General features: G+C 41.8%; 1 protein-coding gene across 2 annotated transcripts in view; it reads left to right on the forward strand.

Annotated features, from left to right (window-relative positions):
- Window positions 1–14,462, forward strand: part of LOC123960067 (PDZ and LIM domain protein 5-like) — a 139,406-nt gene that overhangs the window by 98,207 nt on the left and 26,737 nt on the right. For both annotated transcript variants that reach the window (XM_046034571.1, XM_046034572.1), the window contains 2 exons: window positions 7,750–7,789; window positions 8,543–8,955. In XM_046034571.1, the coding sequence (XP_045890527.1) occupies window positions 7,750–7,789; window positions 8,543–8,955 (453 nt within the window). The remainder of the gene's footprint in view (window positions 1–7,749; window positions 7,790–8,542; window positions 8,956–14,462) is intronic.

Raw genomic sequence — 14,462 nt, forward strand, 5'->3', positions numbered from 1 at the left:
TCTGTCTGTAACAGAAGCCCTAAGGTCAGCTAAAGCTGCAGCCCAATCCTCGGTTCTTATCCTGCTTGACCTATCAGCTGCCTTTGACACAGTCAACACGGGATCCTGCTATCCGCTCTCTCAGCAATGGGCATCTCGAGTAAAGCACTCCTGTGGTTCGAATCCTACCTCTCGGGGTGTTCCTACAATGTTTTGTGGCAAGGACAGTTATCCTCCTCCCACTGCCTCTCCACAGGGGTGCCCCAAGGCTCAGTGCTTGGGCCCCTTCTCTTCTCAATTTACACCACCTCACTGGCACCTGGCTCTGCCATCCCTTTACACAAAGCAATCCCAGTCCCGGCTATTCTCATCTGTGACACCACGATGGTGGAACGAGCTACCACACGCCATCAGAGCAGGGGCGTCCCTTTCTAACTTCAAGAAGCTCTTGAAAACTCATCTCTTCCGAGAACACTTCCTCTTATAACACCTCTAACTCCTAACCCCTAACATGCACTTCCTGTGCTCTTCTTCTTCTATCCCCTACAATGATCTTGTATTGATTGCACTTTTTGTTAACCCTTACTTCCTTCCCTAGGTATCCACCCCATTGATGTGATATGTACTGTGAGCTCTTACTAGTATTTATTGCTGCTCTTACTAGTATGTATTGTCAGTTGTAGATCTGTAGTTGATGCTCTGTTGATGCTTGTATGTTGTTCCTCAAATGTAAGTCGCTTTGGATAAAAGCGTCTGCCAAATGAGTAAATGTAAATGTAAATGTAATCTTCTAAAAAGGCCATTCTGTGTAATTGTCATCAAAACTCCTGATTATGATAATAGATTTTCCCAAATTTAGCCAAAGGAAAATTATAATAAAATGTGTCTTTATGTATATACTGTATATTAGAGTAGCTATCTTAAAATCTACCGTACAGGAAGATATATTGACCTGAATGTGAAGTAGCTGGGTTCTAGGTCAGGTCAAGTCTCTACTGAGTATGAACTTTTGTTTTACATCAGTTAAGGAGACAGCAGGCATCTAGAAGTGTGAGAGCCTCAAGTGTGAGTGCCTCAAAACCACATTGGATTAGTACCCTCAGGCTTGCTGTCTAGCCGTATTGATCTGTGGCAGAGGATAAGGAAGCACAAACAATATAATTTCCTTTAAGTTTTGCTTTTGTCTGTGACTGCAATGGTTCAAACATACAAATTTTCTCAGAATGGATCAAACTGAATAATGTCAGTGAAAACGCTCTAGTTGTAACAAATGTTGTTCCTTTAGTCTGGTCAGCGTCAAAGCTTCTTTTAGGATCTCTTGTGATGTCATACTCAGCTGAAAAGCCTTTCACAGCCTCTGTGGAGATAGTGGTGGGAGGAAGAGGATAAGGAATGGGGAGGATCACACACACACACACACACACACACACACACACACACACACATACACACACACACACACACACACAAACACACACACACAAAACATACAGACCTATAGTAATAGCAATCTGTGGGTGACCCCTGGTTCCTTTGGTCTTGCCCATTGTGAGGATTGATAAAGACAGACACACAAACTCAACCTGACTCAGCCTGCACCCTCCAGATCTATTTAAAGGCTAGTTCTAGATAAACTCACACATTGGTCTTGGAATAGCAGAGAAAAACAGTTGTTTGTTGGATTTAATCACACCAGCAAAGGAATGTCATGCCAGTGAAATCAGGAGTCACAGTCTTTGTTCACTCATCGTATGTCTTTCTCTCTTTGAGTATGTACCCATCACATACATACACTCCCTCTCCCTCTCCATCCCCACGCCACCACCACCACTACTACGCATTAACCCACCCTGACTTTTGACACCCAAATGTCGAACCACACGCGGCAATAATTCTGCCAGTCACTCTGTTCTTACTTGGTGCCCTGGCATTCTTTTCTGGTCATGTTGGTCTGTCTGCTTCAGTTTGAGGTAAAATTACAAAAACCCTGAAACCAAACCAGCCCACTCTTTCCCCTTTTACCTTATAAGGAGCAGAAAAAGAAATAAATAGACGAGGGCTCAGAATGTGTGTTCCCACCTTCAGGAATGACGACTGCATACATTTTAGAGTGCTTTGTTTCAATAATCATTATCACTTTTTTTTCAATGACAGTATCCTCATTCGCAGGAAAGAGGGGAAAAAAGGAGAATGAATGGCAGGAAGGAGTAAGGTATAGGAGTATGGTTAACAACAATGAATGTTTTGAGTTAATAGTTGTGCCTGTACACAATTACCAAGCTGCTAAAATGATTCTCCTGATTCTCCCTCTCTTTCATACTTGAATCTGTTAATGGGTTCCTTGGTAAAGAAAAGACAAGTTTGATATTATGGAAGTTGCATTGTTGACATACACAGATGCTTAGACAGACATAGTTACCAAAGTTTTGGTAGCCACTGTATAAGTTTTTACTTGCCTACCTTTTATATTATATTACTCTGCTATTTTGTCCAAGAGAAGGGCGATGAATTTAAAAAGGTGAATTTGAATTAATTAAAAAATGACCAATCTCAGGATTTTTCAAACATTGGAGTGATTTGTTCAATAGTGACTTAAAGTGATTTGACTACAGTTGGATAAGATCATTCCGCTCTCTACTTGGCAGGAATGCAAAAGTTAAACAAAAAGACGCGAGAGCTGCCAAAATGTGTCTCACCAAGACAGATTAGGTGCAAATCTAAGATAAGAACAAGGCTCATAAAACCACAGACTGGATTTGAGGCAAATACGACCACAGTACAGCTCTGGTAAAGAAAACCGAGCCATCCATAGCTGGGCCGATCAACTTTTCAAGTTTTTCACACACATAATATTGGAAATGTCCATGGAGCATTTATCTAAAAACAGACCTAGACACACATACTGTGTGTCCACGTGTGTGTGTGTATTCATTTAAAGCTTATTCGCAGGTGCAGATGCCACAGAGTGTATAAACTGGTCCTTGTAGTCTGTGTTAATGCACTACTCCAGAAACATTTCCTTCGCCTGACTGTTATGCCTGAAATCACTGTCACCACACCTTGCATAATACATCTTTGTGTGTGTCAACTGGCCTTTGTCAGTTTACTACTTCTAACCATTCTGTCATCCAAATGAGAGCACATTTCATTAAAGACCTGCTTAATGCTGAAATACAATGTGTGTATCTGTTTAAATGAGACAGAAAGATATGATTGCAAGGAGCCATATGTGTGTGCATGCAGTGTGTGCGTGTGTGTGAGTGTGTGTGTAATTTTTCAGGGTACCCATGTGGTGAGTTTTTGTGTTTGAGTAAACAAAAACTGCCCGAAAATGTAAAACAAACTCACTTCATGAGAGGTCGCACACACGAAGGCATTGTAATCACTTCCACTTGTAAAATTCCTTCAGACACATATAGCTTGAATCTATGTGCCTATATTTGTTTCTGTTGTATATAGAGTGTGTGTTCTGCTTCTGCTGGTGTTACTAACAGATCCCAGTCAGTGTCACCTCCACCTAAACCACTTCTGCCTCTTGACCTCCCCCCTTTTTGGACATAAAATCACTTACACATACACACTAGAAACAATCTCTTATTGATGCAGTATGGTTTGTTGCTGGTGAAGCTGATGGTGTTTCAGGGCACAGCCCTGGAAACTTTACTCAGTGATCTCACTCAAGTAAGAATAGACCGGAGAGATTAAACACAAATGCACAACTGAGAACATCCAACAGCCACAAGGGCATAGATTTGAGAGGAGGCGTCCTCCTCTTTCTGACAGATCAATTTACTTTAATGCATGAATGTAGGAGAAACTGTAGAGACTCAAAACATCATAAAGGTTATCTATGGGGACACATTGGATAGAAGATTCAACAAGAAAATCATATATTTTATAGAACAGTTTACCTCTTTTTCTCTTTAATGATGCTCATACAATTCATGATAAAATAATATCAGATGCACTCCACAATAAAATGCAGTTTAACACCACACAAAATGGGCTCGAATATCAACCTACAGTTGTGTTGAAAACTCAACCGTTACGTCATACAGTTGACAATATTTACTGAGGGGCGGGATAGCATTATTTTATAAGTAAATAAATGTCCTGCTGTTTTGTTCATTCCCTGCAAATTTCAAAACATAAAATTGTTGAAGAGAGTGTCAGCAGAGCAGAGAAAATGTTAACAGCCCATGACAGCATGCTGTCAGTGTCATATAAATGCCTACGTATTAAAAAGGAAAACATAAAAAACGAGACCAAGGAAACCAATAAAACAAAATGTTTTATATGCATGCAAACCCTGATGATCAATATCCAAAGAGAAGGAGAATAAATATTACCATAAATGACTTCAACTTAACAAAATATGGAATCATATTTAAGCAGCACTGCTGTAACCACAGCATGCACTCAGATGTGGTAAGTTATCAAAGCAAACACAAAATAGCTGTCACCACAAAGAATTGCTGAGGATACACAGACTGACGGTTACATGAACAGACCTCACTATATGATAGAAAACTTCCATGTACATGAAACAGAAAAGGAAACGCTGACACATAGAGCCTGACAGTTAACATGCAACATGCAGCGTTGCGAGGCAGAAAACAGGAACATGTTTTATACCAGCGGCTCTTAAACGCTGAATCAAATGAAACTGTTTCTGGGTCTCTGCGCTGAGGGAGAACACACACATGTACAGTCCAGCAAATGTTGGTACATAGGAGGTCGACTTATGAAATGTCATGTGTGTCACTGTTGCCATGTCTTTATTGCATCCACTTACTCCCTCACACATTTGTGCAATGGAGAAACAGTCCTGTGGCAAAAGTGCTTGATATATTCCCGTTGCTCCTCTGCTACAAGGAATATCTATGCCCAACAGAAACTATATATTCTGCTGATTTATTTTTATTTTTGGTAATTTTCAAAATGACAACAAAATTAAATTTGGTGACAGCCGTTTTAATGTGTATAGTATAAAAGTAATGCAGCATAAACACATTTTCAGAACAGTTTCTCAGAGGCTCAGTTGGCACTGACAGCTACCAAGGTTTAAAGAGGTGGTATTATGCTCATTTTCAGGTTCAAAATCCTATTTAGAGGTTGTGCCAGAACAGGTTTACATGGTTTAATATTCAAAAAACACCATATTTTTTGTCATACTGCACATTGTTGCAGCTCCTCTTTTCACCCTGTGTTAAAGACTTCGTTTTAGCTATGGAGTGATACATCTTGTCTCTAAAGGATCTTTGTTGGGAGTTGCACATGCGCAGTTTGTAGTTAAGGACTACTAGCCTATCAGAAGCAGAGAAGGGCGGGTCAGCGAAAAGCCGGTAATAGCCAATCAGAAGAAGAGATGGGCGGGTCAGCTAAAAGATGGTTAACAGCTTTGGTTCAGCTGTAGGCTACATTGACTGGAGCAAGAGTTTCAGAGTGGTGAGTGGTATCTTTCATCCATAAAGTTTTAATTGAGCTCTGCTACATCACAGTAACAACTTTATGTCCACTGACTGCCTGGAGGGTAGCTAGTGTTTGGAAGGGAGAGGAGGTGTGTGCTGCAGCTCAGTGTTTTTCCACCAGTGTTTTTGAAGGAGTGTCCGAGTAGCCGCTTGGCGAGCATTATGATGCGCATTTTGCGGTGATGTCACAACAAAGCGGAAGTAAAGGCTGGACTACAAACGAGCTGTTTTCAAGCAGTTCAGAGCAGTGTTCTGTCGGAGAGGGAAAAAGACAAAAAGCATAATAAAAGACTTTAATAAAAGTCTTTAAGGAATATCAATCTGTATAGTTACAACTCTCATGATACCTCCAAGTTCATGCCAAGTTCCAGGAACATAGAAGCCATTTTAATTAATCTGTAGGTTGCTTATTTAGGAGCCTTAAATTACCTTTGACTATGCAAATCTCCAGAGAAAAGGTTTTTTCGCAGGCGTCTTTATTTTTCTCAGTCTTACCATATGACGCCCAACACATCTCCATGTTGGTGTTTCCAGTTATAGCTGCAGCGTAATCGAGGCTACAGCACTCAGGAATGATGGTGACGTATTTTGACTTAATACCCTGGTGTCCTCCTTCCCACACTATGTGCCTCACAGATGCCATTGGTTGCGCAAGTGAGATCATTGCTGTTCTCAGATCAGGTTTGATGTCAATGAATACTTTAGTGTTGCGCTGATGTGGTACTTATTAGACTAATGACAATATTGTGTTCCAGGGAAAATCAGGAAGCCAAATGTGAGTGTCTGCGTGATCGTTTTTTAAAGTCCTGCGTTTTTGCTACCCCGGAGTTTTTAAACAAACAGGGTCAGCAGCGTTTTCAAACTTATCCGGTCTACGGTCTGGATGGCAGGTGCAAACGTAGCGAAAGGTCTGTGTTTTAAAGTGAAAAGGTACATTGTGTGGATGTAGCTTGAGACAAAGAACAGCTGAGGTGCACTGTCTCAAGTGATATCAGGAATGTCTTTTACACTTTAGCATTTGCTCAGTCATTTCTGTTGCTTTTGGTTGAGCCTCAGAGGCAGGGCTTCAGTGAAAGCAGCATATACATACAAATCCCAAATTCTTTACGACAACTGTCAAACCATAGCCATAATTAGGGTTATTTAACCATCTATATGTCATATATGAGTATTTTTTCAGTAAAGCTTGTTGGGGACATTACAAAGCTTGAGAGGCTCCCTTCAGGGCTAAAAAGCCTGTTGTCATGTGACTGCTAAAAATAGGAGTTAAACTGTTTACCTGAACTGTTCCTGTGGTGTGTCAGGGGAGTTGTAGAGTTATAATGCCCTTTTTGCTTCTGGTGTTGATATCAGTTCAGATCCTTACATGTGATGTCAAAGGAACAATATCACAATGTCAATATCGGGACTCTCTTGGCCAACCAAACACACTGAGGAGCAAGAGGCAGTAGGGAAAGGCCAAGCGTAGGTGTAGCTGTATCTGTAGACTGATGTTTCTGGTCACTACAAGACTGTCGTCAGTTCAATTTACAGAGGTGAAGGACATGAACCTCCCTCAGGAAGTTTCTAGAAAGGCTGTTCTGAAAGGAACGCGGGGCGGGTGACATTCACACGTCTCCAATTACTGCACAGTTTACTTAACCTTTAATTTACATTAACTCGTATTTTCCCCTTCATATCATGGTCAGGAAGTTGTGATGCACTGAATGACAACAGTTAACATGACTTATCTTAAGTGTACAAAAGTGAACCTTGATCTCGACTCCTGAGTAAATTTAACAGTGTGGATAGTTACGGACGTGTTCCTCAGCTGACCTTTAGGGGAGCTCATGGCTCAATGTGGCATCAAGAGTATCAAACACCAAGTGTATCAGATTGATAAAAGCCTTTATAGTCACATAGTAACAGCTGCCTTCAAAAGCACACATTGAGACCACAGTTTTCAGCCCTAGCAGCTTAAATTTCATAGTCTGACACGCAGGCACAGTGAGAATCTTTTTGATTCTGTCATACCTGATGACAGTAATCATGTTGCTTTCTATGCTGAGAGCTCAGGTTCAGTCATAATTCACCATAACCACAGTTTCTCTCAGTCATAGCTGAACCTTTTAGAGTATGGCCTTAGCAGTGACGAATGGCTCTATAAATATCAGCGTTTGAATAGCTTGTGCTATTTTACCCACATGGCGTTGGCTAACAGTCACTGAAATCTAATTTTCAGATATCATAAACAGACATTGAAATGAAAAATAATTGTGGTAGTGGAATCATAACACACTTTCTTTTTCCTTTCTTCCAGGGCCTCCAGTGTTCCTAAACCTCCTCCTGTGGCACCAAAGGTACTGTAGCCCAACATGTCACTGAAATAACAGAAATGTATAGACACTTGAGTGCACAGTATAATACACAGTAATACGGTTTAGACAAGGCACACCAGGTGATACATTTTAAGATATTGTATTTTTAGTTTCAACCTTTTTCATTATTCTAAAATGTGATTTTATTTCTATTTGGCCGTGAATACAGAATTATTTTGCCATGTAGATAATTTTGTTCATTTAAAAGAATCGAATCCCTTTGTAATTGACCAACTGTGGAGTTACTATGTAACAGGAAGAAGACTCATAATATGAAAAGTTATTGAATTAATGGCTAATCCATTATGACTTCATTGAAAGAAAAAAGGGAATTCACCTGGGGTACCATGTTTCAAGTGATTTGAATACTTTTCTTTAGTACCGCACCCCTCTGAAACGATGCCATACTCACAACTTTGCTCCATGAAAACCACCTTTGTCTTGATTTGTTATTTATTTTTTCTAATGTTGTTACATTTATTTTTAATTGTAAATGACTTGAGTTAAATATACTGATGCTTCCCTATTACCAGAAAATTTACAGGGATTAAGCAAATTGTGTTTTTCACAGAATTTTTTAATTGAATCAAACTTTATTATATAGAAATACCATAGACTTTGTACAGTTTATAGCTTAGGGGACAAACACAAATCCATAAATCATAACCTGAGAGGCATCAGTATAGTGTGTTGTGATTGTGTTTGTATTTGCATGCTTTTCTCTCATGTCGGTAGGACAACAGATCAGACATCATAAAACCAGTGGCCCTCACCCATCTGCCTCCCTCACCCCATTCCCACCCTCACTCCACCATACCCTACAATAAGACCCCTAGACCTTACAGGGGTTGCGGAACAGAGAGCGAATACCCGGCGCCACAGTCCCCCTTTGCTCCCTTCATCCCATCCCCATCCTCTGCCTTCACACCTGCCTCCTCTCACACCAGTCCGCTTCCCCCTCCACCTCCTGTTTCTTACCCATCGTCTTCTTCCTCCTCCTCCCCTCCTGTCCTCGTTCCACCCCAGCCATCAGTGTATAACACACCAATCAACCTCTACTCCAATGAGAACGCATTTGAGGTGGCCATGGGGCAGAGGCGGGGCCTATTGGAGAGTCAGGGCGGAGCCTTGCCCTTGCAGTTTAATGGGTGAGTGGCGTTCTCTCCAGCCAATCAAACAAATGATCTAGTCTCCGTCTTGGTTCTGTTCAAGCTGTCAAATGGGAGATAAGATGCTCCTTGATCTGTCAAATGTCTACTATATAATTTTTTTTCACTGCTTCTTTTGGGTATACTGTATCTGTTACTGTCTCTGGCTCTTTTTTTTTGGCTTATTTCTGTGGCTTATTTTCCCTCACAGACTTGTACAATAATAGAAATACATAAAAGCATTTGGAAAAACAAATATGTGCAGCAGCCAACAGCATTTGGTAAATGGTGTTTGTTTGCTTTAGAGAAAAACAGGCAATGAAGACTGAAATGAACTCAGTGTAAACTTCTGAAGTACTGAACTTAGTTTCTCTTAAGCTAATCACGTATATAGTTTACAAAAAAACATATTTCTTTCATGATTTACAAAGTTGCTGTTTTTCCAAGCCTAAAGTGTGTTTATCCCATGCAGCCTGCTGATCAGGCTCATCAGACTCCCAAGTTCCAAGAATCTTGAAATCTTGGAACCAATTTTCAAAGTTCTTCCACTTCATCAAATCAGATTCACATGTCTGTCGGTGTTTTGTTTAGAGGAGAAACAAAACACAGCAAAATACTATTCTCCACTGCACACAGTATTGAGATCCATGGTCTGAGTCAAGACAAGCCTGATTATAATGCTACCGTTTGTTAGTGTTAAAACTCAACCAAACCAGAAGCAATGTGCACGTTTTTTTTGTGTTTTGTGTCACTAGACAAACATTCTGTAAGTCATTTGTGTACTTTGTCGTGTTACAGAACTTAAACTACCAGTCTAGAAACACTGATATGTAAAGAAAACAAAGTTAGTTAATGTACCATAATGTTTACTGTAGGAACTTGAGAAGGGGGATTCTGTACAGAAAGACATTTAATAGCCGGGGTCTTGTGATGGAAAACTGGAGAATTGATGGACTTTAAATGAGCTTTTGATGTTCCTTTAAAATAATGGAACATATTAAAACATAACCTTTACGGGTTGAGAAAATTCTCCTACTTCCTAAGATCAATAAATTGTATACTGCTGTAGATTAACCTACCCAACAGTATATAATTATAGACTTAGCTCAGCCTTAACATCTACAGCAATATAATGCCACATCTGCATTAATGCATCAGTAATATTAATCCATAAACATCATATACAGTGGTGTGAAAAAGTGTTTGCCCCTTCCTGATTTCTTAATTTGCCCTGTGTGAAAAAGTGATTGCACCCTAAACGTAATAACTGATTGGGCCACCCTTAGCAGCAAAAATTGCAATCAAGCATTTGCGATAACTGGCAATGAGTCTTTTACAGCGCTGTAGTGAAATTTTGGGAAATTTCATCTTTGCAGAATTCAGCCACATTTAATTTGGGCTTTAACTGCTTTTTTAAGGTCATGCCACAACATCTTGATCGGATTCAGGTCAGGACTTTGACTAGGCCACTCCAAAGTCTTCATTTTGTTTTTCTTAAGCCATTTAGATGTGGACTTGCTGGTGTGTTTTGGATCATTGTCCTGCTGCAGAACCCAAGTGCGCTTCAGCTTGAGGTCACGAACAGATGGCCGGACATTCTCCTTCAGGATTTTATGGTAGACAGCAGAATTCATGGTTCCATTTACCACAGCAAGTCTTTCAGGTACTTAATCAGCAAAACCAAACCATCACACTACCACCACCATATTTTACTTTTGTTATGATGTTCCTTTTCTGAAATGCTTTGTTACTTTTGCGCAAGATGTAATGGGACTTCCAAAATGTTCAACTTTTGTCAGTCCACAGAGTATTTTCCCAAAAGTCTTGGGGATCATCAAGATGTTTTCTGGCAAAACTGAGACGAGACTTGACGTTCTTTTTGCTCAGCAGTGGTTTTCATCTTGGAACTCTGCCATGCAGGCCATTTTTGCCCAGTCTCTTTCTTATGGTGGAGTCATGAACACTGACCTTAACTGAGGCAAGTGAAGTCTGCAGTTCTTTGGATATTGTTGTGGGGTTTTTTTGTGACCTCTTGGATGAGTTGTTGCTGCACTTTTGGGGTAATTTTGGTCGGCCGGCCACTCCTGGGAAGGTTTACCACTGTTCCATGTTTTCATGATTTGTGGATGATGGCTCTCACTGTGGTTTGCTGAAGTCCCAAAGCTTTAGAAATGACTTTATAACCTTTTCCAGACTGATAAATCTCATTTACTCTGTTTCTCATTAGCTGAAATTCTTTGTATCGCAGCATGATGTCTAGCTTTTGAGGATCTTTTGGTCTACTTCACTTTGTCAGGCAGGTCGTATTTAAGTGATTTCTTGATTGAGAACAGGTGTGGCAAAGATGCCCCCCCCCCTCCCATTTTATGTCTCAACACCAACTCTTCTTTCTCCAGAGGCATAGTGAGTAGTATAACTGTGCTATGATGCTATGACTAAGCTGTGTATATATAGCCTGCCTTGGTAACTCGAGCTGTGTGGCATTCTCTCTGCTCTTGTAGCAAATCAGTCAGTCATTAAAGGTTTCAGCCTTGAATCCACGTAGATGTACACATACACTGTGTCACATCATCAAGCTATTTCTTCATTCACTTGTTCATTCCTTCTTTTAGTGATTAATCTCAAAACAAGGGGGTACCCATGGATGTTTTTGATTTATTGCACTCCAGATACCAAATGGACGGAATATTCTCCTTTTGTGACTCATAATCTCTCAATTCACTTGATGTTTATACTCTCTCTGTTCCCCTTTCTCCCAGCAACACACTGACGAAAGGATCAGTGGTTTTTGTTTCTGTGAGGCTCAGCAGACACCTGTCAATTTGCACAATATAACCTTACAGCCGTGCACACACGCACAGACACACAAGCTGTTGGGTACATAGCCATCCCCAAGTCTCATAGATGACATTTAATAGCATAGTGTAGTGTACCAATAGTGTGGATGTGTGCATTTTATATCAAATAAATTTGGACTACTCCAAATTTTTTCTCTCTCCCTGGGAGAAAGAAAAGGAGGGGATGAGATATCAAGTCAACAGACGGCTGAAGAGACCCCAAAGGAAGAGGTGAAAGGTTCGCTCTCCCTAACTGCTGTTTCTGGGCAGTCTGATTGTACAACTGGCCTCCTTTGGCAGCAGTCGTGATAAGCCTCGGAGCCTGACTGTTAAAATGACAAAGAAACACTAAACAGAGATTAGCTTTCTCCTGAACAGCCTATCGAAACTCTTCTGAAGAAAAGGCAGGAAACCCTAAACTGCCCCCCTGAAACGCCGTTTAATGTATTTACCTGTCCATAATCTAATGCCATTCGTGTATCTTGATTCTGTTCTCGTGTAACAGCCAATATATCCAGAAAGCTAGTTAAGTTCTTCTCCTCTGATGTGATTCATTCTGAAATGCTAGCCTCAAAGTTGAACTACTGACAATTGTTTTCCTTTTATCAAGTGCTCAAAACTCAGAACGGTATACCCGTTTGATAATTAAGGTTTGATTGTGGGAAGATATTTGATTACAATATGTGCAAATAGGTTTTCTTTTGATGAAAGTTAAAGAAAAGACAAGCCCTTCCTCAGGGGAACAAAGGACTGCCCTCTGGGAACCACGCCCCAACAGACAAAACAGCGACACACGCTCTGTCGTTCCCCTTCGAAGGAACTCGAACTGCGTCGGTGACGACACTATGGGAACGCCTCTGTGCGTGGCAGGGCTGAAATCATGAATGAAACTACTCCAATCCTATTGCCGTTGCTAGAACGGTAGCGTGTGACGACGTAAATGGAGGCGTATATAAGCACGCCGTCACACCGGACACATTAGCTATTTTCTATTCAGCAGGCACTCTGGCATGTTTGAGACTACGAAAGAAGTACAACCACGAGAGGAAATTTCTTACCTTGAAGGAAGTCTGGCAGAGAAGATGGCTGGTGAGCAGTTCAGGCAGTGTTTTCCCATGCCTGCACTACATCATGGCTGGGGACACTTACGCCCTGTGTGTGGCTTGTCTGGGGATGCCGCATGCCCAGGCAGCTCTCGAGGGGGCTGCTTGCGGCCATTGCGAGGCCCTGCCCCTGAGGGTGCTGAGGTCCCGTGCGGCTCTTTTTACCTAAGATGGCCGGATGCGCTCTCCCTGTGGCTCGGTCCCAGCGCGACATCTCTGAAGGCATCATGATTCTGACGAGTTAGACGTGCTTGGCGTCATGGAGGACTTCCTGGAGCCGGGCCGACGTCATCAGTCTGCGCCCAGCTATGACGAACTAAAGGTGGGCCAGCAGTAAACTAAATGGGCGTTTTCTGCGGCACCGTGCGCCGCCCCCGCGCCAGTCCTTGCCATTCTTTCCTGATTTACACAATGAGTTGTGTAAATCATGGAATAAACCCTTCTCTGCACGGCTAACTATTTTTCCCTCTGCTGGATTACAGCAATGTAACAGAGATTAAGCAGCGCGGCTACGGAGCGATGCCTCGGGTTGAGGAGGCATTAGCGAGCTACCTTTCTCCCACCCTAGCGTCATCCCTCAAGCCGCCGGTCTGGGTCCAGGACGGCGACGGCTGAAGAGAGATGAGCTCAGCCCTCGTCTAGCTCCTACTGCGAGAGCCAGAAGCGAAGCGTCACTCCCCGTGATCCCCCTCAACCAACCTGGGACGCAAGGCAGCGCTCTCGTCCACAGCCCCCTGAGACGAGGGGTCTGAGGACCATCATTCAGTCTCGGTGGGCCCGGGGAAAGAGGTCCTGAGGTTTTGAGTAGGGGGGCCCACTACCACCCCCCCGCCTCCCTGTTGTGTTGGGACAAGAAGTTCACTCTCTGCTGGAGAAAGGGGCCATAGAACTTATTTCCCCACCACGTAAAAAAATCCTACCTGTCAAATAGGAAGTTTTGTGTGTCTGTAAACAACTATGTCTCCTCATTCTGTCCAGTTAAATATGGTGTGCCTCAGGGGTCGGTCCTAGGACCCATTTTGTTTTCCTTGTATCTGCTTCCCCTTGGACATATTATCCATAAACATGGCATTTCTTTTCATATTTATGCTGATGACACACAAATATACTTGCCCGTCAGATCCACAGACCCTGGAATGCTGAGTTCACTTAACAACTGCCTTTGTGAAGTTAAAAAATGGATGTCAAATAATTTCCTCCAGCTGAACTCAGACAAAACAGAAATCCTGGTCATCGGGTCCCAACAGATTGCAAAACAAATACTGCCATCTGCTGGTTCCCTAGTAAATCACATTAAGCCTGTGGCAAAGAACCTTGGTGTTTGGTTTGATAGTAATTTAAATTTCGAGCAGCACACCACAAAGCTTGTTCAATCATGTTTTTATCAACTTAGAAATATAGCAAAAATTCGATCTATGTTAACTTTTAAGGACACCGAGACCATTTTACACGCCTTCATCTCATCACGCCTGGATTATTGCAACAGCCTTTTCACCTGTTTAACCCAAAAATCTATTGATCGACTCCAGACTGTCCAGAACTCAGCTGCCAGGCTTTTAACCAGAAC

The sequence above is a fragment of the Micropterus dolomieu genome, linkage group LG21 (assembly GCF_021292245.1).
Source record: "Micropterus dolomieu isolate WLL.071019.BEF.003 ecotype Adirondacks linkage group LG21, ASM2129224v1, whole genome shotgun sequence".
Taxonomy (NCBI): Eukaryota; Metazoa; Chordata; class Actinopteri; order Centrarchiformes; family Centrarchidae; genus Micropterus; species Micropterus dolomieu.